The 27,644-nt window shown below is 36.8% G+C and overlaps 1 protein-coding gene across 1 annotated transcript; it reads right to left on the reverse strand.

The window, feature by feature from the left end:
• Positions 1 to 27,246, reverse strand: VPS26A (VPS26 retromer complex component A). The gene is given in 11 exon segments (XM_068981674.1): positions 1 to 1,706; positions 3,924 to 4,066; positions 6,398 to 6,466; positions 8,795 to 8,901; positions 10,694 to 10,858; positions 11,708 to 11,864; positions 12,968 to 13,043; positions 21,727 to 21,876; positions 27,146 to 27,166; positions 27,168 to 27,209; positions 27,211 to 27,246. Coding segments are annotated over 11 exon segments (1,080 nt in total). The 3' UTR covers positions 1 to 1,592.
• Between the last annotated feature and the right edge of the window lie 398 nt (positions 27,247 to 27,644).

Raw genomic sequence — 27,644 nt, forward strand, 5'->3', positions numbered from 1 at the left:
AATTCTTTATTATACATCATGGTTGCACAATTTGAGACTGGTTAAATACAACTGGTTTTCAATTTTTCTTTGAATATTTTCCAGATTACTACATGCAAGTGACCATGAAAATATTTGGCATTTTAAAATTCTGAAACTCTGAACAGGCACTTACATGAAGGAAAACATTATCATTCACAGATATCCACATTTATAACCAGTGCTCCAGCACTGGAACTTTTTGCCAGTTAAGAAGTTGGTTACTAACCATTTTTCAAAGAGCCACAGTAGTAAAATAGGCTTAAAGAAATGTAATTTGGGTTACTTAGTTTACTCATAAAGTAAGGTTAACTGACAAGACTTGCACTGAAGTGTATAAAAAAATATTGGTACAAAAACCAATGAACCATAAGTGAAAGTAGTTTCATACATCAGGTTTTAGTTCCTATGCCCCGTATTTAGCGTATCTGAGATCAGACCCCATGCATAGCATAAAAACAGATGACTGCAACCTTCTTTTTTAGAGGCTTTGAACAATGTTTGAGTTTAATGTTAAAAAAATTTAAACATAATGGACAAAGAAGTTTAAATCTGAGTTTGAACTAGTCAAGGTTCTGATTTAACAAATGTGAAATTGTCCAGATCTGGGTAACTACATGCTTCACCAGTTCTTCTGAGTGCCCTCATCCTCAAATTTTCTCCGGAAAAGAGAATGTTTGCAACAAAGTTTATATTTGCGTACATGTGCTAAAAAGATTCCTTAAATCAAAAAAACTTTTTTCAAAGTATTATGGAACAATCATATAGTTTTAACAAATTCTAAACTGCCAACATAAAATCCACTCCACACTGCAGAAAACATAACAGTGGTACCTGTTGGATAGCAGTAGCAAAATGGTTACTTAATATGGTCCCCGCCCCAAAAAAAGCTGCAATGACATGCTACATTATCCCTTAGGGGGAAAATTTAATATACCACAGAAGATTTCAAAGAGAACGAAATTCAGGAAGCCATGGAATGGCTCAGAGGCACCTACAGTGAAACACTCATATGCATTTCTCAAACACATATAGAAAAACATTAATGTAGTTTTCAAAAATATTGAGATGCCATGTTTTAAATCTTTGCAGGCTGTAAGGGCCACTCAGGTTTTCTAATTTTATTTGAACACAAATTTTTTTGCATGTAGAGAGAGTAAGAGGTAATCATTAGCATAAGAAAGAAGAAAAGAATTTATAATCAACATTATGCAGAAAAAAAGCACAAGTACAAATATCAACCTACTTACATGAAAATATAATGTTTATGCTGATGTATATCTGAGTGCTTATGATCAAATCAAAGTGTGCAGTTAAAAAGACAAATTAAAAAAAAAAACAACGGCAGTTTAAGAAAGTTCCAGTGTTTCAAAGAAAGCACTTTTTAAAATGTATATACATGAAGAACAGTTATGTCGTAAAATAAATTCAGCACTGTAAGATAAAGGAAGACTATCATAAATGGAGTTTTGGCCTTTTCCCTGCCCTACACGCTGCAACCATCTTTAACCTGCCAAACCTAAATCTCAATGGATATAGGAGGTTTTTTTCTTCTTTTTTTTCTCCCATTCAGTTCACATTTCAGGCTGCTCAGCAGATGCCTGTGATTCTGGTGATTCAAATCGCTGGTGAAAGTTTGTTCTCTGTTTCCTCAGTTTTTCAGGAGCTTTTCTCCACAAAATGATCTCCTAGAAAACAAATGCATAACAAATTAATATCCTCAAATTAATATTCTTGTATTATGCCTTAAATTTTCACCACAGAAATAATACACTTCAATTTTAACCATAACAAAACTAACTTCTTCCCTACAAAAGCTCTCCTCTTTTCCTGATGGACCTACTTTCTTTCAATTCTAATAATGGGTCTCCCCTTCTGCCAACTCTGCTCCTCCAACCAACACCTATGTACACTACCCACCATGAATCCAAACTGACACAAAGGTCTAGCTACTACTGCTTTAAAGAATTCCTAAAATCTGTCGTTTAGTTTGTTTCCCCTGTCCTTATCCAAATTCAAGCCCTTGTCACTAAATATTTCAGCTTCCTAATAGATGGGTCTCCCTCCCTTGCCTGAAACCCTTTTTTAACCCATCCTACCCATCACTGCCAGACTCGTCTAAAACACTGCTGGATGACTCTTCAGTAGCTCTCAGTTCCTCCAGGATAAATCTCCAGCCCAGTGTTCAAGGCCCTCCACAACCTTTATCCGATTTACTAACATCACTCTTCCCCACCAAGGTCCCAGTACCCAGCCAGCGAACTGGGTTACTCTCTGCCTTTAGACACACTTCAAATTAAACTTTCCCTCCATCCTCCCCTTTATATTCTTCAAATTTCGATTCCTCTGCTTGTCTTACCCTAACCAATCCATCCTGAGAGCTCTTCTAAACTCTTTTTTAAAAATAATAATTTGAATTTATTTTTGGCTGTGGTTGGTCTTTGTTGCTCTGCAGCCTTTTTCTCAAGTTTCAGTGAGCAGGTGGTGGTGGTGTAGCCGCTAAGTCGTGTCCGACTCTTGTGACCCCATGGACTATAGCCCGCCAGGCTCCTCTGCCCATGGGATTTCCTCCAGGCAAGAATACTGGAGTGGGTTGCCATTTCCTTCTCCAGGGGATCTTCTTGACCCAGGGATCAAACCCCAGTCTCCTGCATTGCAGGCAGATTCTTTACCAACTAAGCTAGGAGGGAGGCCCTTTCTAGTTGCTGTATACAGCTTCTCATTGTGGTGACTTCTATTGGTGTGAAGCACAGGCTATAGGGCATGTGGGCTTCAGTAGTTGCGGCACGTGGGCTCTAGAGCACAGCAGGCTCAATAGTTGTGGCACACAGGCTTAGCTGCTCCTCAGCATGTGGGATCTTCCCAGACCAGGGACCAAACACTGCATCAGCAGGCAGATTCTTTATCACTGAGCCACCAGGGAGGTCCATCTTCTAAATTCTTCAAATTACTTGCTTCATGAAGTCATGGCAGGCTGTTTGTTTTTTAACCAACATAGCAGAATTTAAACATCTAAATGAATGACCATGGCAGGCATATACTACTCAATAGGGTCATAATATGTAATTGATTTGAAAATTGTAAATTTCACATAATCTAATTTGAAGTTATAAATCACTTATGTTTAACTATATAGCATTATGGCAACATTAGCAAAATAAGTTTTCTCTCTTCCAAATTGTTGTCAAACCATTATTTAAGTTTTCTGTTAATTATATAATTTTTCTTTTTCCACAAATATGCAATATGAGAATTGTAAGGAAAAACTCTGTTTAAAAAGGTGGCTTTTATATTCTTCACAGTCCTCAGCACAGAATGCTTTCTTTTTTCCCCCCAGAATAATTTCCAATTTAGCTTTGAACACTCAACTGACATTCAAATATTTATTACTCTGATAAAGAACAGAGAAGACCATTCTAATCACAGGCTTTACTCAAAATTCACTGAAAGCTTTTAATTGATTTTCAAATAAGAACAAGTTTTATGATAAAGATATTTTAAAAAGTAATAGATTTGGGTCATCTCAAAGACATTTATAAGAGGATTGTTTAATTAGGGAAAAATGGAAAACTGAAATCCATCAAGTGGATGCAGTCATGAAAAATGAAAGGAAATCTTTAAAAAAACAAATAGCAGATTTTGTTTTTATAAAAAACAAAAGTTTCAAGAGAAAAAAATAGAAGCCCTGCCAAATTATAGCCCATCCTGGAGTCCTGCAGAATGACTGGAAGGAGACTGATCACGACAGAGATCCATTCATGCCTTACTTCTGTGTCACACTTTCAGTGTTTTCACTTACTTAGAAACCCCCACTTGCTCAGTACAATAAAGCTTAGAAAAGTGAGTGCTTTCCAGGTGTTTTTAGAACCACCACAGAACAAAATATCATGTAGGTGGCACCATACCTGCTGCTTGAAGTACCTTCTATCTTCTTCATCAACAAGGACTAGATTCAAAAAGTACCTTACTGAAAATTTTTTGTTCACATCTCTCATTGTTGGAGTTGGGTCATATCCTGCTAAAAATAGTCTTATTGGAATTGATTCACCTGAAAGAAAAGCAATTTCTATTTAGTTCTAAAGGATGACCAAATACAGTTACATAACACCTAAAACTAAGTATTATAAAGACACTAACGCTTCAGTTCCTCCTGAGACGGGAGCATAACAAAAACTTTAGACCAGAGTTTCTTAGTGTTGACACTACTGACATTTTAGGCCTAATAATTCTATGTTGTGGGTAAGGTCATATACACTGTAAGAAGTTCAGGGCATTCCTGGTCTCTGCCCATAAGATGCCAGTTAACAGTCCCCAAATATGACAACCAAATACGTCTCCAGACATTGCCAAACTTCCCGTGGGGAGGAGGGAGTTAAAAGTGCACCTGGCTGAGAACCACCAGCTCTAAAGTCAAATGCCTGGATTCGAATTCTAACTCCAGTCAAGTATATCCATCTTATAAAGGATTTGTAAGGACTATATGAACTAATATGTGTAAAAGCTTCAAACAGTGCCAGCAGTTAAGTTCTACTCTAGCACTTTTGTTACTTTCAAGCTTTCATGAATTTTGCCATTTCTCATCATGTGTATAAATTCTTGAATACTTATTACTAATAAGATTGCTATTTTTGGTGACTTGATGGCTTCTCTTTTCCTAAGAGTAATTATTGGCCTATTCTGTTTTGAATTCTTTTTATGTAATACTTTTCTTATGTGTATCTATTTCCTTAAAGATATACAACGGACGGCATGGAAAGGGAACAAAGGAGAAACCTCAGGTGAAACAAACATGCCCTGTTCCTGATCAATGATGAGTGCTAGCCCTAATTTATATAGGGCAGACTGGAGGGAGGAGACAAAAAGTGCAAAAAGAGGGAACCAGATGGGTTGGGGCCACTCCTTCAGGGGTCAGCCCACCCTCATGCCTTGGGGGGTATACTATCCTTTGTTTACCAAATAAAATTAAGCTGTAACCAGGGGGCGGGGGGGGGGGGGAGGATATACAACTGGTTTCTTTTACATAAAAATTTGTGGCTGCTGGAATTTTACTAAGTAATGTTGCATAACACACAAGTACACAGGCATGAGTTTCGAAGTCAGAAACGCCCAGGCTCAAACGCCAACTTTGCAATGATTAGCTCTTGAAAGAAACCAGAATATGTCACCAAAAAATGTGCCTCTTTGACATTAAAATTATTTCTGAGCTGAAGGCAATTAGGCAGCAGTGAAAGCAAAAAAGAATTCCCCTATTCTGCCTAAAGGCAGGATTATTTTATTGGAGACACCCTCTCTTTAGCCCAGGGATGGCACCAGAGGAATCTGCAAACAAGCCTACTCTGCTAGTTTCCTCCCTCATATTTACCTTCCCATAGTCTGTGCCCTTGGAAGCCTAAGCTGCTTTCCTTTGCCCAGTCGTTTCTCTCCAAATTTACTGTTCTTTTGAAGATGCTATATAAGCTGAAATGCTAAGTCACTGCTTTGAGTTACTTTTTTGTTGAGGTTTCTTCTGCATGAGGAGAAGACAATGGCAACCCACTCCAGTACTCTTGCCTGGAAAATCCCATGGACAGAGGAGCCTGGTAGCCTGCTCCTGAGCAACTGAGCGACTTCACTTTCATGCTCCTGCGTGATATGCACTGCATGCGTTAATAAACTGTTTTTCTCTTAATTTTGTTAAACAATTCTAGCTGAAAATCTAAGTGGGTAGAGGTAGTTCTGCCTACCCTAACAAGTTTTTAACCTCTACATCTCAGTTTCAGGGATAAAATAAGGGCTACCACTACCTAACTCAAAGTGTATATGGAAGGGAACTTTAAGCACCTGAGAATACAATGCCTCATCAATAGTTGGCACTCAATAAATGGTTAACTGCTTTTTGAAGTAATTACTAACAGAGTAAGAAAAGCCAAAGATATAAATTTAAAATAAGTACTGGCTTCATTATCTTAGATACTGAAAATTATTTAGTATGGGAGCTGCTTATTTTCTTGGGGGCTATATAGAATTCCAAAATCCCACAGAATAAATGCCCAGCTATACTGTACCTTATGTTCAGCATGAGTAAAAAAAGATTTACAGAGAGAAACTCTTGTAACAGAAGACAAAATATTATAAATTCAGAACTAGGGAACAGATATACATCAATGTCTTTCCTAAATTCTAAATTTAAGCTGAGTAAAAAATTAAACCTTATTTCAAACCAGAAAGTACTACTACAGTCTCCTCAGTATTTATACAAAGATGATCTTAAAAATCATTGTAAAAAACATTTTAAGAATTCACATATTCACAGTGAATAAATACTTTCAAGCTAAACTGCCATGAACACTGCTATCTGCACTACCTATAACACAAAAGAAGTAAAAGAAAAGTTGATTACCTTTAACTGGTGCACCATCCATTATTTCATATTTGGCGATTGTTTCTGTTTCTGTTGTGGTACTGGGTCCTAGGGCAATAATGTAAATGATATTAATTTAACTATTGCTAGAATTTCCAGGCTTATACCTTCTTCCTATTTTCTGATATTATTTTAGTCCTAACTGACTTTCCCCCTTTTGTGAAAATGTTGATCATTCTTTTCTATTTCTTGATCCACACTTATTTGCCACCCAACTGAGGTCTCACTCCCTTCTCCTCAAAGGTAATTCAGTAGACGCCTGAAAAACTGCAGGGGCTGAAGTGCTTCACTGTACACGCATGAAAACCTGCATGTAATTTACAGTCCCTGCTCTGTATCCTCCACTGCTCCCTGTCCACAGTATCCACAGTTCCTTCCTATGCAGATTCAACCAACTGCAGACCACGAAGCAGCATAAAATCTACTACTAAACAAAATCAACTGTAAGTGGACCCATGCATTTCAAAGCTCATGTTCTTCACAGGTCAACTGTATACGGCTCAGAAATAATAAGGAAGTCTCCACAGACTTCCTTCCATCATTCCTAGTATCTGCTGAAACAGAAACTAGGAAGGCACAGCAGAGCACTGACATGCTAGCTTTCTCTGTAACACCCAAATGTCTTTTCTTGTTAACTTTAACAGAGATAAAATATCAAAGTGAATGCTTAATTGACATACAGTTCTTTTGAAGAGTCAATGATACAAGTTTAAAAGTATACCAAAACACACAGTAATGATCCCAATGTTGTAAAGTATATAACATGCAAAGACTAAGATCTGTTCTGGATTATGAGTACAAATTATTTCTTATTGAAAATTTTCTAGAACACCCAAACATAATTTTTATAACTAGAAAAAAATGTTTAAATAACTTTTTTAAACAACAAATGGGAAACTGAAGTTTGGTTTTAATATCTTTAAATCACTTTAGCAGGTAAAAAATGGAGATTAAGAAATCACAGATGTTTATGACTATCAATTATAAATCCTTAAAAAATGGTGCCTAAAATTCTTTTTAGCAGAAAACCAGGAAAATTAGAGGGAACAAATTAAATCTATATACTAATTAAAACTAGGGGAAAAAATAGGCAATTCCTTGGCGATCCAGTGGTTAACACTTTGCGCTTGCACCACAGGGGGCATGGGTTTGATCCCTGGTCAAGAAACTGAGATCTCAGAAGCCCCATAGTGCAGCCAAAAAAAAAAGGAACATTAAAAAGCAGTTATGAAAAAAAAAGCAGTTATGAACTAATAAATGATTTGGGGTAACTCGTCAGCTATCTGGAGAAAAGTATAGCTGGATCCATAGCTGTTTCTTGCTTACATCAGGCCAAATTCCAAATGAATTAAAACTTTAAACAAAATTCCTAAACTACAATGTATTATTTTAGTAGAATCAGGCACAGAAGATTATTTTTAGAACCTCAATGTAAAAAAAGCCTTTCTCACTGTGGTACAAAACCCAGAATCCATAAAAGGAAAAACTGACAATGTGACTTACACAAACATCAAGAACTTCTACATGGTAAAAACTACCACAAGCAAGACAAATGGGAAATTTTGCTGCTCTTAATACAGAAAATGGGGTTGATTTCTCTAATATATAGAGTTTCTACACTTCAAAAGGAAAAGACTAATAATCCAATAGAGATGGGGCAAAGGATATGGATAGGCAGTTTATAGGAAAGAAATACAAATGGCTTTTATACACGTGAAAAGATACTCATCCTCACTCAAATGAGAAAAATGAATCAAAACTACAATGGGGAACCTTTTCCCCGCTCCCATGAGATCAGCTAAAGTTTTATAACATTGTGCTTATGAGAACACATGGAAAAAACGGCACCTTCCTACATTCATTGCTGGTAGTAATACAATTTGGTACAGTCCATAAAGAGGACAAACTGATAATATTAATCAAAATTACAAATGAATATATCCTTGGAAACAGCAATTCCACTTCTAAGATTTTATTTTGCATATAAGCCAACACATGTGAAATGATATTATTAAGTGAAGTGTCTCTAACGCATGCACTGTACATAACCACTTGACTAAAAGGAAGGGTGTAATAAAGAGGCACTTGCATGTGTATGAATAAACGTTTAAATGATTTTAAAACTTTTATCACCTATGAGTAGCTGGGATACATAAATAGGATACTTTTTACTGTATAATCATTCACATTTTATTTTTGAACCATGTGAATTATCTACTCAAAAACTAATTTTTAAAAACATAAATGAGTAACTCACTGCCAGCAATATTAAGTATCAAAGTTAGTATCCAAGGTGGATATTTAAGTTTAAACAGTATTTTAAGATTTTAAAATTTCAACTAAAATGAACTTCAATTCAGGAACCCTTTAACTTACCAATTCCTGTGATCTCTTTTTTAATCAGTTGTAACTCCATATGTTGGATTTTTATTCTTACTAATAAGAAGTAAATTTTTCCAACAATCACATCCTTTAAATGATACCTTTAGGGAAAGAATATTTGTCACTTACTAAATATCAATTTACAAAACAAAGAGTGAAATATGTCCTGAAAAGGTTTATTAGATATCTGTAGGATAATTACTATTGTTTATTGGATATCTGTAGGATAATTACTATTTAAGAATACCATTCTGACTATTCATGTATTTAATGTTCCTTTTTTTCAAAAGAGTATTCATCATTTTACTATAAAAATTAGGAAAAAAAACTTTTACTTCATCATCAATAAACCTCAGAGGGAAAAATTAGCCAGAGTAATTGTTAGTCACCTATTTAGAGGTCAACTTCATTTCTAAAGAACTTAAGCGAGGAAAATTAAGATTTTTATGCCTGAAAATGTTTGGCATATGAAGATGTTCCAAACATTAAAAACTTTATACAGGTGTTTAGTACTCCAAGTGCTAGAATACTGCAGTTAAAAAAATCACCCGGTCACAAAGAGACCTTCTGTAGGTTTGAATCTCAAGATAATATCCCAAGAGTTGACTAATGCAATTATGTCTCTCTGAAGGGAGACTTCCAGTGACAAGTTTTAGGTCCTAAACTAATAATTTTATCAACAATATAATTTAAGACTCTGAACACGTGTATCACAATTTCAGTGATATAAACTGGGACATGACAAGCAATAAAAATCATGTAGGGCTTCCCAGTGGTTAATAATTTGCCTTGCAATCCATAGGACACAGGTTTGATCCCTGGTCTGGGAACATCTCACATGCTATGGGGCAACTAAGCCTGTGAGTCCCAACTACTGAAGCATGCTCACCATAAAGCCCGTGCTCCACAACAAGAGAATCCACTGCAATGAGAAGCCCACACACCTCAACTAGAGAGGAGACCCTGCCCGCAGCAACAAAGAGCCAGCACAGTCAACAATAGGTATATTTTTTAAAAATTCATATACCAGAAGAGTGCACAGGAAGAGGATAAAATAATGAACATTCATTTCTTCAACAAACAAACTTTAATGAAAAAATAAATAAAAGGGAAAACATAAAACAGATTTAAGTATCAAAAACCAAATGTTTTTTGATTAGTGTGTTTGTTAAGTGAGTTTGGATCCACTGGATTTGAACAAATCTTGTTTGGATACTGACATAAACTTTTATAAGTCATTTAAGGAAATGAATACTGACTAGATATGTGAACATGTTAAGAAAATATTAATATTTTTAGATATATACTTTGGTGAAAGTTTAAAAAGACATTAATAAATAAAATTTAAAGAGCCCATTTCTGAAAAAACACAACATATATAAATGCATATACCCCCTCCCATGGAAAGCTATACAAAAGGATATTAATAGTGGTTGAGTGATAAAGGTGAAAATATGTGGTATTTTTATTTCCCTTGACTTTTCTACATTGTCAATTTTTTTAATAATAAAAAGGTATTGTTCATGTAGTCAGAAAAAAGAGCATTTTTGCTTATTTTAAAGAGATGACTAGCTGAAATGATGCCAAGACAGTAAGATAGACTTTCACAGATTTACAGGATTAGCTGCCTTCTGAGATGGTGAGATCTTCTATTAAAAAATGGCCAAGCAGAGTCTTACCAGGCATAGAATATGAAAGACATCTGCACCAAGTCAAATTCCTACTAAAACAAAACCAAATCCTTCTAAAGTTTCTTTCAGTTCGGAGATTCTGATGGTCTCTTAACATCAGATTAATGTTGATTCTATCCTTTCTTTGACCAATTTACAAAGACATAAAAGGTTTATTTCTTAATTTTCCCTGACCATTTATCTGTTTGTAAAAGGTACTTACTTTGATTTATTATACTCAAATTCAATGTGTAGACAATCTTCAATGCCCACTTCCATCTTAATAGAGTTGTTGACATCAGGATAGGTAGCAAGCTGGTGAACAATAAGATCATATTCTTTTACCAAGTCTGTCAGTCTTCTTACTATTGTCACCTTAAGAAAATACCTACAAAAGTTAATGGAGAGGACAAGTTAAACCTCCTGTGAGATACCTCAGTGTTTCAAATAAGCAAACTTCAGCTTTCTCCTTCGTGACATTCCTTAGGGATCAATTTACTCCATTTACTTCATGAAGAAGTTTTCATTTTTAAATAAATGCCTTCACCATGGAAAAAATACAAAGTTCAATTTTAAGAATAGTGGACATACTTTTTAGATCTCTCTAGATCGATTCTTTTTTTCTTTCCTTTCCTACATCACTTCTTAACCATAGACTAAATGAGATTCATTGAGAAACTAATGGATTTAGAGGGTAATTCCATTTACAAGACAAATGAAGTGTCTAAGAAACTGAGGTACATACAAGGGAAGTATATGACTAAAACTTCTTATAATGGGATCCTCTGAATCCTATAGAGGGCTTCCCAGGTGGCACAGTGGTAAAGAATCCGCCTGCCAATGCAGGAGACCCAAGAGATGCAGGTTCGATCCCTGGGTCAGAAGGATCCTTTAGAGTAGGAAATGGCAACCCACTCTGGTATTCTTGTCTAGAAAGTTCCATGGACAGAGAAGCCAGCAGGCTGTAGTTCATGGGGTCACGAAGAGTTGCACATGACTGAACGCACGCGTGCGCATGCACACATATGCACAAATCTGATAGAAGGATCTTATTACATCAGATCTGCATTAGCCAGAAAAAAAAAAAAAAATATATATATATATATATATATTTGACAGAATTTTCAAAATCTTAAGTCTTCCAGTCCAAAATTATAATTAGAAGTTTAGGACATTCAACAGTAGTCATTACCTTCTGGTTTGTGTATCATAAACTGTAGACAAAATCAATTCATACCTTAAGCGGACATTGGCACCGATGTAAGATTCATATGGCTTTTCAACTTGCATAAATTCAAAATCATAACTTCTGCTCTGAGTCAGTTCTCCAGGTAAGGCTAGTTCTTTCACTAGGTTTACAAATTCGTGAGTATTACTCTTGTCATTGAAAAGCTCTAAGAAATTTTGAAAAGAAAGACCAATTATGTTTGATATCCATCTCATCAAAACCCAAACTTCTACTTCCAGAGCAAGTAATTTTTATCAAAAGAATTACTTGGATTTGCCTTCACTTTAAATACCAGAGCTATGATCTGAATTCCATTATCCTATTTTGCTCCACATGGGCACAAAAAAATTCAAGTGGCATAGCAAAATGAAAATTTCTGTTATGAAAGAATTCAATCCTTTAGTGTAGTTAGGGTTTGCCCAATAAGAAGCTGTTTAAATTGCTACATTTCCAGCAATTATTTGAACTTCCTCCCTTCAAGACAAAAAATGCTTTGTTGTTTTGCTTTAGTTAGGCAAATATATTACCCTGATAAAACTATACTATGTAAAAGACTAAAATCAACTATCAGTTAATTACCATAATTTGCCCCTTAAGTATAATCTCATCCAAAATAGATACCTAAACAAACATCTACCCATTCCAATTCTGACACTTTCAAAATAGACAGTAAAACTTAGAAAGCTAGGATCTATTTTCTTTTCTCCTTCTGCATCTGCAGTACCCGAAGATTTATATAGTTTAACTCCTGCTAAAGCAAGAAATATATGTATGGAAACATACACAAGTTGATCTAAGTCAAGAAGAAATTGCAACTTTCCTTTTCACATGGAATTTTCTGTTGACAGGTGAATCTGGCTACAGGTATAAACTAAGTTAGGAAGCCAATGGCATGAGTAATTAGCAAGTGAAGGATGAAGGTGACACCGCTAATTGTGAATAAAGCTGGTGAAAAACGTAGGCAGATGGACATTTCAGGGAGTCAACTAGTTTACTTGAATTATTTTTCAAGGCTGCTAGCTTACATAACCCCTTTCACTTTTAATAATCAGATTTCATCACAAGTAAAGACAGCATGAGGCAAATATCATTTAATATAATTAAAAGAAGCATGATTATTTAATGTTTATAAAATAAATCCTTTTATTATGCAAAATCAATTCCTTCTTTCCATAAAGCTAAACTCTAATTCAATTATTTAACTGCCATATCAAACTCTCTTCAAACTCAGTTAACAACAAAAAAAAGTAGTACTATTTTAAAACTCACCAATTTGACCTACAAATTCAATTCTAATTCCTTGGTGCTCTAGCCTCTTTCCAGGTTGCTTAAAGGCTACATTCACCTGCCAAAACATGAAATTTTAAGAGATGTTAACAATCCTTTGTGGGCCTACTAGTAGATTCCTTCCAGATGAATATAATATATAAATACTTCAGGTGTTCATTTCTGAAGTCTGAGAAACCACCACATACTTAGATTATGATGATCTTATAGCTTCAGAGAAGATAAAACTTACTCCTATATAATCACTAATGAACTTATTACTTACATGTACATTTAAAGCACCTGCTTTGTTAGGAAGGAATGTTTCTTTAGAGCTGGAGAACTACAAAGAATCAATAAAAGGTAAAACTTTCAACTATTCAAATACGTTTTCTGGTCAAATAGTTAAACAATTCTATAATAGCATTTTAATATAAAGGTTATTAATAATTCCAAAAACTGACCTAAAAGATCACTTTCAGCTTTTACAACCAACCATATATTGTTATAATTTTTGATATTAAAAGCAACAGTTACTGCCCAGAGTCTGCTGCTCATCCTAAAAATAGAATATCTAAAGATTTAAATTTTGAGTATGATACATCTTACATACTTTTGAAATTAAGTATATAATCTAAAATCCCTAAATTTGTATCTGCTAAATGGAAACCTTAATAATACACATTTTAATTTGACAAAATATAAAGTACACAGATATTAAAAACAAAATTTCAACCATTTAAGGATTAGCTAAAATTCAAAAAAAAAAAATATACTCCCAGGTTTGTTCTTTACTGTAAAAAATACTGGTAATGTGACTCTTAAAAGCGGTTCTTTCAAACAATGCTTCTCAATAGAAATCAAGAACCAACAAAATGAAGTTCAAATACTTCTGTTTATAAACTATGTAATTAAAATATTCATGCTTTTATATCTTCTACATCTATAACCAGGGTGAGTTAAGTTATTCACCTTCCAAAATTAATACGTCAGAAAAAGAAGTAAATAAATTGGAGTATATCACATGATGGAGTATAATTAAAGTATAAAAATACTAAGGTCAATGAATTTTTAATGCTGTGGGAAGATGTGCATGATATGTTACATGTAGGATGCATGGTCAAATTGTATACAAATATAATGCCAGTTATATTTTTTAAAGTACAGAAAAGAAAAATTCTATGGGTAATTTTGCTTCCTTCTTTGCAGCTTTTTTTTTATTTTTTTTCTTGACAAACAGCAATTAAGTTTAAAAAGTATATGCTACAGGAGTCCCAAGGCAGTTCAATGGGGAAAGAATAGATGATATACAGACAGCAATAAGCACATGAAAAGATGCTCAATATTATTCATCATTCAAGGGAATGCAAAGCAAAACCATATGACCACTTTTCACCCACAAAAAATAATCAGACAGTAATAAACATTGCCAAGAAGGTGAAAAAACTGCAACTCATACATTGCTGGAGAGAATATAAAACGGCACAGCTGCTCTGGAAAAGTCTGGAAGTTCTCCAGAAAGTTAACATATAACCCAGCAATTCCATTCCTAAGTCTACACTCCAGAGAAAAGAAAACACAGTCACACAAAAACGTATACACAAATGTACAGAGATATTCTTAATAGTCAATAAATAGAAACCCAAGTATACTTAACTGAAATGTCGTCAACTGAAGGATGAAGAAAGGTACATCCACATACTAGACAGTCAGTCAGTCAGTTAGTTCAGTCGCTCAGTCGTGTCCGACTCTTTGCGACCCCATGAATCGCAGCATGCCAGGCCTCCCTGTCCATCACCAACTCCCGGAGTTCACCCAAACTCACGTCCGTCGAGTCAGTGATGCCATCCAGCCATTCTCATCCTCTGACGTCCCCTTCTCCTCCTGCCCCCAATCCCTCCCAGCATCAGAGTCTTTTCCAATGAGTCAACTCTTCGCGTGAGGTGGCCAAAATACTGGAGTTTCAGCTTTAGCATCATTCCTTCCAAAGAAATCCCAGGGCTGATCTCCTTCAGAATGGACTGGTTGGATCTCCGTGCAGTCCAAGGGACTCTCAAGAGTCTTCTCCAACACCACAGTTCAAGATCATCAATTCTTCGGCGCTCAGCCTTCCCTCCACAGTCCAACTCTCACATCCATACATGACCATTGGAAAAACCATAGCCTTGACTAGACAGACCTTAGTCAGCAAAGTAATGTCTCTGCTTTTGAATATGCTGTCTAGGCTGGTCATAACTTTTCTTCCAAGGAGTAAGCGTCTTTTAATTTCATGGCTGCACTCACCATCTGCAGTGATTTTGGAGCCCAAAAAAATAAAGTCTGACACTGCTTCCACTGTTTCCCCATCTATTTCCCATGAAGTGATGGGACCAGATGCCATGATCTTCGTTTTCTGAATGTTGAGCTTTAAGCCAACTATTTCATTCTCCTCTTTCACTTTCATCAAGAGGCTTTTTAGTTCCTCTTCACTTTCTGCCATAAGGGTGGTGTCATCTGCATATCTGAGGTTATTGATATTTCTCCTGGCAATCTTGATTCCAGCTTGTGTTTCTTCCAGTCCAGCGTTTCTCATGATGTACTCTGCACAGAAGTTAAATAAGCAGGGTGACAATATACAGCCTTGACGCACTCCTTTTCCTAGTTGGAACCAGTCTGTTGTCCAGTTCTAACTGTTGCTTCCTGACCTGCATACAGATTTCTCAAGAGGCAGGTCAGGTGGTCTGGTATTCCCATCTCTCTCAGAATTTTCCACAGTTTATTGTGATCCACACAGTCAAAGGCTTTGGCATAGTCAATAAAGCAGAAATAGATGTTTTTCTGGAACTCTCTTGCTTTTTCGGTGATCCAGCGGATGTTGGCAATTTGATCTCTGGTTCCTCCACCTTTTCGAAAACCAGCTTGAACATCTGGAAGTCACGGTTCACATATTGTTGAAGCCTGGCTTGGAGAATTTTGAGCATTACTTTACTAGCGTGTGAGATGAGGGCAACTGTTCGGTAGTTTGAGCATTCTTTGGCATTGCCTTTCTTTGGGACTGGAATGAAAACTGACCTTTTCCAGTCCTGTGGCCACTGCTGAGTTTTCCAAATTTGCTGGCATACTGAGTGCAGCACTTTCACAGCATCATCTTTCAGGATTTGAAACAGCTCAACTGGAATTCCATCACCTCCACTAGCTTTGTTCGTAGTGATGCTTTCTAAGGCCCAATTGACTTCACATTCCAGGATGTCTGGCTTTAGATGAGTGATCACACCATCGTGATTATCCGGGTTGTGAAGATCTTTTTTGTACAGTTCTTCTGTGTATTCTTGCCACCTCTTCTTAATGTCTTCTGCTTCTCTTAGGTCCATACCATTTCTGTCCTTTATCGAGCCCATCTTTGCATGAAATGTTCCCTTGGTATCTCTAATTTTCTTGAAGAGATCTCTAGTCTTTCCCATTCTGTTGTTTTCCTCTATTTCTTTGCACTGATCACTGAAGAAGGCTTTCTTATCTCTTCTTGCTATTCTTTGGAACTCTGCATTCAGATGCTTATATCTTTCCTTTTCTCCTTTGCTTTTCACTTCTCTTCGTTTCACAGCTATTTGTAAGGCCTCCCCAGACAGCCATCTTGCTTTTTGCATTTCTTTTCCATGGGGATGGTCTTGATCCCTGTCTCCTGTACAATGTCACGAACCTTATTCCATAGTTCATCAGGTACTCTATCTATCAGATCTAGTCCCTTAAATCTATTTCTCACTTCCACTGTATAATCATAAGGGATTTGATTTAGGTCATACCTAAATGTTCTAGTGGTTTTCCCTACTTTCTTCAATTTAAGTCTGAATTTGGCAGTAAGGAGTTCATGATCTGAGCCACAGTCAGTTCCCAGTCTTGTTTTTGCTGACTGTATAGAGCTTCTCCATCTTTGGGTGCAAAGAATATAATCAATCTGATTTCGGTGTTGACCATCTGGTGATGTCCATGTGTAGAGTCTTCTCTTGTGTTGTTGGAAGAGGGTGTTTGCTATGACCAGTGCATTTTCTTGGCAAAACTCTATTAGTCTTTGCCCTGCTTCATTCCGCATTCAAGGCCAAATTTGCCTGTTACTCCAGGTGTTTCTTGACTTCCTACTTTTGCATTCCAGTCCCCTATAATGAAAAGGACAACTTTTTTGGGTGTTAGTTCTACAGGAGGCAGAGCTCTCCCCACCTCACCTCCTTTATCACAGCCCATTCCCATGAGAGGTCCAGTCAGACCAGCCAGCAATAAGAAGCTGAACGTGTTCCTTAAAGACCAATAGCGGTCTGTGGTCAGAACGGCAGACGCCCCTTCAAGCTCTCTGTTCAGTTCTGTGAAACCCTTTCCAGCCTGCTGGTTTACCAGGAGAATCTTCTGTCCTGTGTGAGAAGGTTAAATTCCCCCAGAGCTTTGCATTTTAGTGGCTCTTTTATTCTATTTCATTTAATAGAGTTTTTATTTCATTACATTTTATTCTATTGTATTTAATTCCCTGGTGGCTCAGAGGTTAAAGTGTCTGCCCGCAACGCAGGAGACCTGGGTTCAATACCTGGGTTGGGAAGATCCCCTGGAGAAGGAAATGGCAACCCACTCCAGTATTCTTGCCTGGAGAATCCCATGGATGGAGGAGCCTGGTGGGCTACTAAAACATCATTCAGCCATAAAAAAGAATCGTGCTTTGATAAATGCTAAAACATGAAAGAATTTTGAAAACATCATGCTACATGAAATGAGGCAGACGCAAGAAGACAGACCTTGTATAACCACTTATATGAAATAGAAGAAGCCCAGAACTGGCAAATTTACAGGGAAAAATAGTAGGCTAGAGGTAGCTATGGACTGGGAGGAAAGGGAAGAGGACAGCTATTGTTCAATGAGCACAAAGTTTCTGTTCGGGATGATGAAAAAATTTCAAAATAGTGGTGATGATTGCACAACATTGTGAATGTGATTAATGCTACTGAATTACATACATTAAAAAGGGTTAAAATAGCAAATTTTACTATATTTTTGACCAAAAATTTTCTTAAAAGTAATAAACCATGAAGACATCATGCTAAGTGAAGGAGCCAAACACAAAGGCCACATGTTGTATGATTCTATTTATATGAAATGTCCAGAATAGGCCAAATCCATAGAGAAAGAAAGTACATCTGTAGATTAGTGGATGCTAAGTGTCTTAGTTCACTCAGGCTGCTGTAACAAAAAACAACAGACTAGGTGGCTTAAAAACAACATAAATTTACTGCTTACAGTTCTGGAAGCTGTGAAGTTCAAGATCAAAGCACTAGCAGATTTGGTGTCTGGGAGAGTTTGCTTTCTGGTTCACAGAAGGCTACCTTTTCACTATGTCCTCACATGTCAGAAGGTGCACACAAGATTTCTCTGAGGACATTAATCCCATTCATGAGGGCACAGCCCTTATGACCTCATCATTTCCCAAAGCCTCTCCCCCTCCCCCTCCACTCAGCCCCACCCCACCTACAAGTACATCATACTAAGGATTAGGGTTTAACACACAAATCTTATGAGGACACAAACATTTAGTATATGGCACCAAGTGAATGACTGCTAATGTTATGGTGTTTCTTCTCGGTGATGAAAACATTATGGAATTAGCTAGTGATGACAGCTGCACAACTCTGCAAAAGTAGTGAAAATCTCTTAACTGTATATACTCAGTAGGGTAAATTTATGATATGTGAATTATAACTCAATAAAGCTATATTTTTTAAATATAAAAGAAAGTATATATCACAAATAAAACAATGGAATAGAACAGAGAGGCTGAAACAGACTCATACAACCTCTGGTTACTGACAAAGGTGACGCTACAATGCAGTGGTGGAAAGGATGGCTTTTTCAATAAATGTCCTGGGTCAATTAGATATCCATATGGGGAAAAAAATAATAAGTAGCCTTGACTCTTATGTCATAAAGACAAAATCAATTTCAAAAAACAGAGAATCTAAATGTGAAATATGAAACTACTTAAAATTATAGGAGGAACAGGAGAATATCTTCATGCCCATAAGGTAGGCAAAGATGTCTTAAATAGGATACAAAAAGCACTACCAAAAAGGAAACACAACATTTGTAGAGTATATTATTATTATTATTATATATTATACATTATACATTTGTCCAAACCCATAGAATATACATCACCACAAGTGAACCCTTAGATAAATTACAAACTTTGGATGACTATAATGTGTCAATGTAAGTTCATCCTTGATCAAAAATGTACCATTCTAGGGGCTGATGTCGATAATGGGAAATCTCTATACCTCCCTCGCAATTTTATGTAAATCTAAAACTACTCTTAGAAAAAACCTGGAAAAAAAGGTATACATAGACAGCTCACATGTCAGGAATATTCTTGCTCTAGGCAGGATGTCAGGTCTTCCAGTCTCTAAGATTTTTTTTCTAATACATGAAGTATTCTTCCTACAATGCATAACAAAGTTTGGAAACCAATGATTTAGTCCAACCTCAACTTACATGTGAGATCTACAAAGTTAAATGACTGCCCAGAGGTACCTATCAAGACAGTGGTAAAGTCCAAGGCTAGATCTTCCAACCCCAGCCAAATGATCTTTTAACTATATTCAGACATTTTACAAAGCCTAGACTAGTGTGGTAAGACTTGTTTTTGGTGGTGTTATGTCTATAAATTTTGAAAATCTGAGGTTCAGTCTCTCCCTAGAAAAACTAGACTGGTATCTCTACCCCTTCTACTCAAAGTGAAGTCACTCAGTCGTGTCCGACTCTTTGGGACCCCATGGACTGTAGCCCACCAGGCTACTCCATCCATGGAATTTTCCAGGCAAGAGTACTGGACTGGGTTGCCATTTCCTTCTACCTCTTCTAATCCCACCATATTAACAACTCATCTTTTCCATAGATCAAGCACTATTTCCTTTACTTGTTTGATGTGTTCCATCCTTTTAATGATTTTGTCACTCTCTTTCAGATTTCTTCTCTTTCTCCCCATCATTTTAAAGGAAGAGTAAAGTAGAAAAGAAAAACATTTATTTCAGATATAACACTAAGACACCAGTAAGTGGCAAAGGACCAGAATAGACGATGCAGTAAAACGGCTGGTAAACCTAAGTTCAACCTATCTAGTAACCAAAGAATGCTATCAAAGAATAGTATCATTTTTGCCTACAGAAATAGCAAAGGTTAAAAAGTGATCATATTCAGCTCTACCCTGAGTGAAACAAGGTATTAAGTGAACATGAGATTTCATGCAAATTTTCCAGGTTAACATGTATCAATACCCTTCAAATATTCATGTCAAATATTCATGTCCAGCCACTCCTAGGAATTCATTCTAAAGGAAATAATCTTATCCTACAGAAATCTGAAGAAAAACTTATGTATAAAATGTCTGTATTACTAAACATATGGGGATATACTACAAGCAATTTGAAAAACAGAAACTAGTTACATATCCAACAGTAGGGAAAAGGTATGCTTAATATATTACATATACATAAACATTAACTAATGCAGACAGACTAGGAAGAAACACATTCAAATTTTAATAGTGAGTTATTTCCATATGATGGGACTATAGATAACTATTTTATTTCCCAAACTGTTTACAATGTATATGTATTACCTTAACAAGCAGGAGAGAAAAACTCTTAATATTTTTAAATCTTTTATATTTAGAAAAATTTTTTCAAACATTTTATGATTTGATTTTATCTAGGATATTACCATTCTTCAGTATCACAAATTAATGAGTAGTAATCATATTCCATAAGGTATAAGAATAATCCTTGGTAAGGAAAAGGGGGATAAAGTTAAACCACAGAAGGTATCACAAATGTATCTGAGCAAGCATGGACACATTCTAAATGTGATTAAATCTTCTACAGAGTATCAAGAAATGAGATCAATAGACACAAGGAAAGTAGTACAGACTGATAACCTATAAAGAATGAGAAAAAAACTTTTAGGAATTGTCTAGTCAAGGCTATGGTTTTTCCAGTGGTCATATATAGATGTGAGAGTTGGACTGTGAAGAAAGCTGAGCGCCAAAGAATTGATGCTTTTGAACTGTGGTGCTGGAGAAGACTCTTGAGAGTCCCTTGGACTGCAAGGAGATCCAACCAGTCCATCCTAAAGGAGATCAGTCCTGGGGGTTCATTGGAAGGACTGATGCTGAAGCTGAAACTCCAATACTCTGGCCACCTCTTGCGAAGAGTTGACTCACTGGAAAAGACTCTGATGCTGGGAGGGATTGGGGGCAGGAGGAGAAGGAGACAGAGGATGAGATGGCTGGATGGCATCACCGACTCGATGGACATGAGTTTGAGTGAACTCTGGGAGTTGGTGATGGACAGGGAGGCCTGGTGTGCTGCAGTTCATGGGGTCGCAAAGAGTCAGACATGACTGACCGACTGAACTGAACTAGAGAATTATCCTCAGTCTCCATAACTCAATTAAAGGAGAAACAAACTTTGAGTGGATCACAGCCCCACTGTAGAAACTGCTGTATGTTAAACAGATTCACATGGTCACAAACACAAAATTCTGCACATAGTTTAATTTAGACTCTGCCCATAACCATTTCAGTATAAGAATCTTTCCTGCAAGTGTTCTGTTGAATCAAAGCTTTCAGCTGACCTTCTGAAAAACATTTTCCATCTCTAATAAAATCATTCAAATTTAGATACAGCACAAGCCACTTTCATGACTAATTCTAATATTCTACAACTAGATAATTCTCCAAACAAAATATTTACCTTTCCTGAAACAGATTCTCCATCATAGAAAAGATAGTGTTTTTCTACTTTGCCATCTTCAGTTTTCATTTCCGCCATTTTCCTGGTTTCCCCATCATTAAGGACAACGTCGATCTCACAAATGGGACCGAAAAATCCTCCAAGAAAACTCTAAAATAAAAGAAAAATTCTCACAATTGTTTTGTCAGTCACTACAGTTTAAAATTCAAACTTGATTACCTATAACCTAAAGTTAACCTATGAATTCAGGATGAAGTAAGAATTCATACCAAATACTGCATCAAAACTAAATAAATATCATACAATATGCATATAGCTAATGCTGCACTGTACCCTTAAAAATTTATTGCAGATAAATTTGTTTTCTACCACAATAAAATAAACAGTCCCCCTGAAACTAAATAAATTGAAACACTATAATTTCAATCATTTCCACAAGTAACCACTATGAATAATCAAATTCTAACATATACCAAAAATCTAAAAAATTAACTTAACATCTGGATTTGAAAAAAGTTACCTTTAGTTATACATCTTTGAGGTTCTTTCATTATATTGCTATAATGAAACTCATACAATCCCAATTACTCATGAATTATTACAATGTACTACTTATGGAAAACCTACTGCTATGTAAGTCTGAACAGGATATGTTACATTGTGTAAACCCTTGAAATAAAACTGGCTCTAATAGAGGAGACTAATTAAATGTTAATTTTTCTAAACAAAGTGTATAAGCCTTGTTCTGTAAATCCTGAATATGACAGAAGTAAAAGAGACAAAGATCAATTGCTTATGAACGGCAAAACACATTAGCTGGAAATAATACAGAATCCATTGGCTATTCCAATGTCACATATAGTTGTGGATTATTTTTTGCCTGCTATAAAAGCTAGTTTTCTAGTCTTTTTTAAAATTTACACAGAGTTTTCTCTTAAAAACATAAATCTGGGGACTTCTTTGGAGGCCCAGTGGTTAGGATGTCACGCTTCCATTGCACCGGCACAGGTTCGATCCTTGGTTGGGGAACTAAGATTTGGAATGCTGTGCAGTGCAACAGAAATAAATAAATAAATAAACCCAATCATATCCTTCAATATGCTGGTGGCAGTATAAATTGGAACAACTACTTTAGAAAATAGTTGGCATTATCTGGTAAAGCTAAAGATATATATATATATATAAATGATCCAGCAATTATACCCCTAGGTATCTACCCTAAACAGAAACTTACACATATAAACCAGGAGACCAATATAAGAATGTTCATAACATCATTGTTCACAACAGGCCCACTTAGGAAATAATCCAAATATTTATCAATGAGAAAATGGACACATACACTTTTATCTATATTCATACAGTGGGCAATGGAATGAATTACAACAAAGATGAATCTCACATACACGTTGAGTGAAAGAGACCAGACACAAAAATACACTGTATTATTCCATTTATTAAAAAATAAAAAACATGATGCACATTATAGTGGTATTAGAAGTCAGGAAGTAGTTGGAAGAAAGCACTGGGGTACTATTAATGTTCTGTTTGGTTTTATCTGAGTGCTTAACACATAGGTATATTGACTTTGTGAAAGTTCATCAGGCTGTACACTTATTTGTGCACTTGTCTATAGTTAACACTTACTTTAATGAAATGCTATTTTAAACATATACATACACAATGTATTCCATAACATGACCTATACATATCTTGCTCTATTCATCCCTCCAGCCACACCAGACTCAGGTGATGCAAGCTCTCAAATACGCCCAGGCTCCTTCTTGTCCTAGACCAAGTTATCCTAACAAAGTCATCCTTTCACTGTGACTCACCTCCATAAAGAGGCCTTCCCTAACTTCCTAATCAAAACTGAATTCTCCAAATCTGGGAAGTGCAACACCACGTAAGTTTACTTCATCATTTATTATAAAAATGTTAGTCACTCAGTCATGTCCAACTCTGTAACCCCATGGGTTGTAGCCCACCAGGTTTCTCTGTCCATGAAAATTTCCAGGCAAGCGTACCGGAGTGGGTTGCCATTTCCCTCTCCATGGGATCTTCCCAACCCAGGTCTCCTGCATTGCAGGCAAACTCTTTACCATCTGAGCCACCAGGGAAGCCCATTTATTATAATCTGTGTACTTCCTGAGTATCTGACTCCCCAACTGAACTATAAACTTCATGAGGACAGAGACCTTATCCTTTGCTCAACATTGAAGACTCAGTGGCCAGGGGCAGCATGTGGCATTTAATAGAAGGCATTCAAATACTTGTTGATTGTTAATTTTGAGTAAAACACATACTGTCCTGATAATAAAAAATAAATGGATACAAAAAAGAAATGAGCTAAAACTTAGCATGTTTGGTAAGACCAGCCCTCCCCCAGGCAGTTGGCATTGATGCAGTAGTGAAGTCTAGAGCAAGGAGCTTGAGTTAAGGCTCAGTTCTGTGCTCAGGAGGAAGGATAATGGCAAATAAGCTAACAATCCTGCTAAGGCTATGCGGATCACAGGGTGATACTACTAATATGATGGACGGAGACCGTTTTCCTAAATTCTGAGCTTGCTTCTTTGTTTTTTGGGTTTTTTTTTTTTTTTGGCTACAGCACACTGTTTGTGGGACCCTGGTTATCAAACCTGGGCCCTTGGCAGTGAAAACACAGAGTCCCAACCACTGGACCACAAGGAAAATTCCTGCTTCTTCATTTTTATTAATCCTTTATTAACAAAAGGATTATAATTTCAAGAAAGCAACTCAATGAATTACCAGATTAGTACTCATACTCCAAATATATAAAGAGCAAATTTTCCTTTTGACAAGATGTTTTGTCCCTTCCTAGTTAGCTTTCATACCCCAAGTTTTAAACTCACAACTTGCTCAAAATGGTATACATTCTCCTAAGAGCTACAAATATGAGAATGTATAGCAGGTCAAAATCAGTCAGCTGATATTTACTAATCATCAACTACCTGCAAAGCACTGATCCAGCAAAGGCGGCAGGTACTGGGGAGCTGCCATGAGAGAAACAATTATGAAAGAATAGACGTCAGTCTCAAAATTTGAATCATAAAACTGCAGCAGGAAAATAAAAAAAAATTTTTTTATTCCTCCTTAATACTTCCTAGAGTTAGTTCCAGGAAAAATGAGATTTGAAAACTATAAGAATTGTTATGAAACAAAATATTATGGTTACTTTTTCCCACATACATAATGCTTAACATATACAACTGAACTGGGATTTGAAAGTTGATATTAAAAGATCAATACTCAAATATAAAATGTCAAAGTTGCCACTAATTAAAATGGTATAAAACAGACTTAAAAGTACATAAACTTCACAATTAACTAAGGACAATTAGTAATTGTAAACAATAAGTCTTGTTTTGACACCATATGTAAAACTTAAAAATTGTTAGGCATTAAAAATATGTAAAAACTATCTGTTGTCCTCAATCATTTTCTGCATGCATGAAGTATTTCATAAATAGTGGTTAGGACTCAGCGCTTTCACTGCCAAGGGCACAGGTTTGATCCATCCCTGGTCAGGGATCTAAGATCCCACAAGTCACCTTGTGTGGCCAAAAATTAAACAAATAAAGTTTTTATTTCAAGATGTGCATCTTCTTGCACATCCTATCATTTCAAACAAAAAGTTACAAAATTTAAATCTTTTAAAAATTATTCACAGTCAAATGATAATACTTCTGATTTATATAAAGAGGGAAAAATACAGAATTGTCAGAATGGTGAAGACTACAAGGCAAAGGAATAAAAGCTGTAAAGAAGGTTAGGATATATTAATGCACACTTGTGCTGAAATTACAAGAGGCACTTCTGAAATCTTAAGAGAAAGACTGCCAAGATCTTTTAGAAAAGATACCTTCAAGTATGTATTCAAAATATGGGATGTTCAGGAGCAATACTAGAAATTATAAATCAAAACTCTTAGGTAGCCTTTAAATAACTACAGGGCACTATATATGACTAATTAAATATTAGAACAATTATTTTCACAGTTTTCTAATCGTATCCTAAACTTCACATCAATAACTTTAAGATTTTTCACATAATTTGTAACCCAACATTGAGCATTACTATCTAGCAAAATTACAAGTGGACGTTAAAAGACGAATTTTATAGCCCTCACTGAAGAAATTTCACTACATCCTCTGAATGTAAAGAAAAGCAACTCAAGGTGAGGCAGAAGAGAAGCTCTCAAAATTTATTAACTTAGTGCATTCTGGAGCAATGAAACAGCAAATTTTCATACATATATTATTACACTTGTGCCTATTTCAGTGTTTCCAAGCTTTACAACTGTATTTGTTTCACGAGTAACTTGAAAATAAAAACTGTTCTTGAAAATAATGCATTAAAAGTAGTAATATTAAATGTAAGCAAAAAATAGGAAGGCCTTTTACGTTTCCTTTGCAAATTATATTCAATTAAAGAAGCCATCTCTAACCCCCTGACTAGTAAGGTCACCCCCCAATACTTCCTTCTTATCACAGCTGTTTTATTTGTTTCCACGTTAAACAAATAATCACACAAATGTTTATCTCCTTCTTGCCTGCAAGCTACAAGAGAGCAAGGGCTGATTCAGTCTTGCTCAGAGCCCCTGGGAGCGCCTAAGTATAGCTGATGAAAAAAAGAGAAAAGGGCTCGAAGTTTAAGAATGAACATTTCTGTGCTCCTTTTCTTTTTTAAATTTAAAACAACTCGATTCCTGACTTTAAAATGTATTCATCAAATGTAACTTTTTCAAAAAATAAACCTAGCTTAGTCTTGAAGTCAAGTCTCAAGCAGATTACGGAACTGGGTGAGCTCTGGGAAACCAGGGTACTATTAAAGGAAAATAGACAGTAGGCGCTCAACATATGCATGCTAAGTGAACCAAGTAAATTAATACTACCATAAAATGAGTCAAATGAGATCCAATCGAGAGGAAATCGCTAACACACACAAAGCTGAAAGCCATCGTGCTCACGCTTGTGCTTCCCACTAATTGTGGTGCAAGTACTGACTTCCCTCCCTCCTCTGCTCCCTAGGCCATTTCAACATCCCAAAGAGATAAGTTTCCAAAATGGCTTGGTGAAGGAAATGAGAGCCAACGTTTAAACCAGTGGGCACGAAACTACTGCCTTTGACTTAAAAACGTCCTCGCCTCCAACGTCCTTTTCTTTTTCTCGCTCATTCTACAAGTGTCAACGTTAAGGCTAACCTGGGGTCAGGAAATCGCAGGTTATCACCATATGCTAGTTTAAAAAGAAAAAAAAAAAAGACTCAAGGAGTTTACCAAGCTCCTGATCAACACTAGAAGAGAGTGACCAAGTCCACCGAGTCCGGAACTGGGGGACTCTTGGGTCACCCCATCTGAAAGGAAGCGAGGCTGCCCAGGAGCAGAAGGTCTGGCTACCTTGGAAGGGGAGGCGGTGGCGGGTCCGCAGAGGCGGGATCCGAGTAACCAGCCACGGCCCCCTATAGCCGATCGAAGAACGCTGGCAGAGGCTCCGACATAGCCAGGAGAACGCCTCGTCACCCGCAGGTACTCGGGCCTTGCCGAGACCGGGAAGAAGCGGCGCAGCCCGCTCTTCCCTAGCCCCGCGGCGGCCAGACAGGCCTAACCCGGCTCCCCGCCCCTGCCCGCCTACCCTCTCCTGCCGCTCCCAAAAGCCGTCCCCGCGACATCGGGCCCGCAGTTGGCCGTCCGGCCGCGCGCTCCGGGACAAAGGCTGCGGGCGAGCGCGCGGGCCGCCGTGCACTCACCATTGTCAGCGCTGCCGCCGCCGCGTCCCCCCCACTTCACGCCTCTTCCCTCAGGAGAACTCCTAGCCCCAGTTCCCTCCTCCCAGGCGCCCGTCACGTGACCTCAGGCCGCCGGCCGCACGTGACCCGTCCTTTCCTTTCCTGCCCTC

This window comes from Capricornis sumatraensis, chromosome 10, assembly GCF_032405125.1.
Source record: "Capricornis sumatraensis isolate serow.1 chromosome 10, serow.2, whole genome shotgun sequence".
NCBI lineage: Eukaryota > Metazoa > Chordata > Mammalia > Artiodactyla > Bovidae > Capricornis > Capricornis sumatraensis.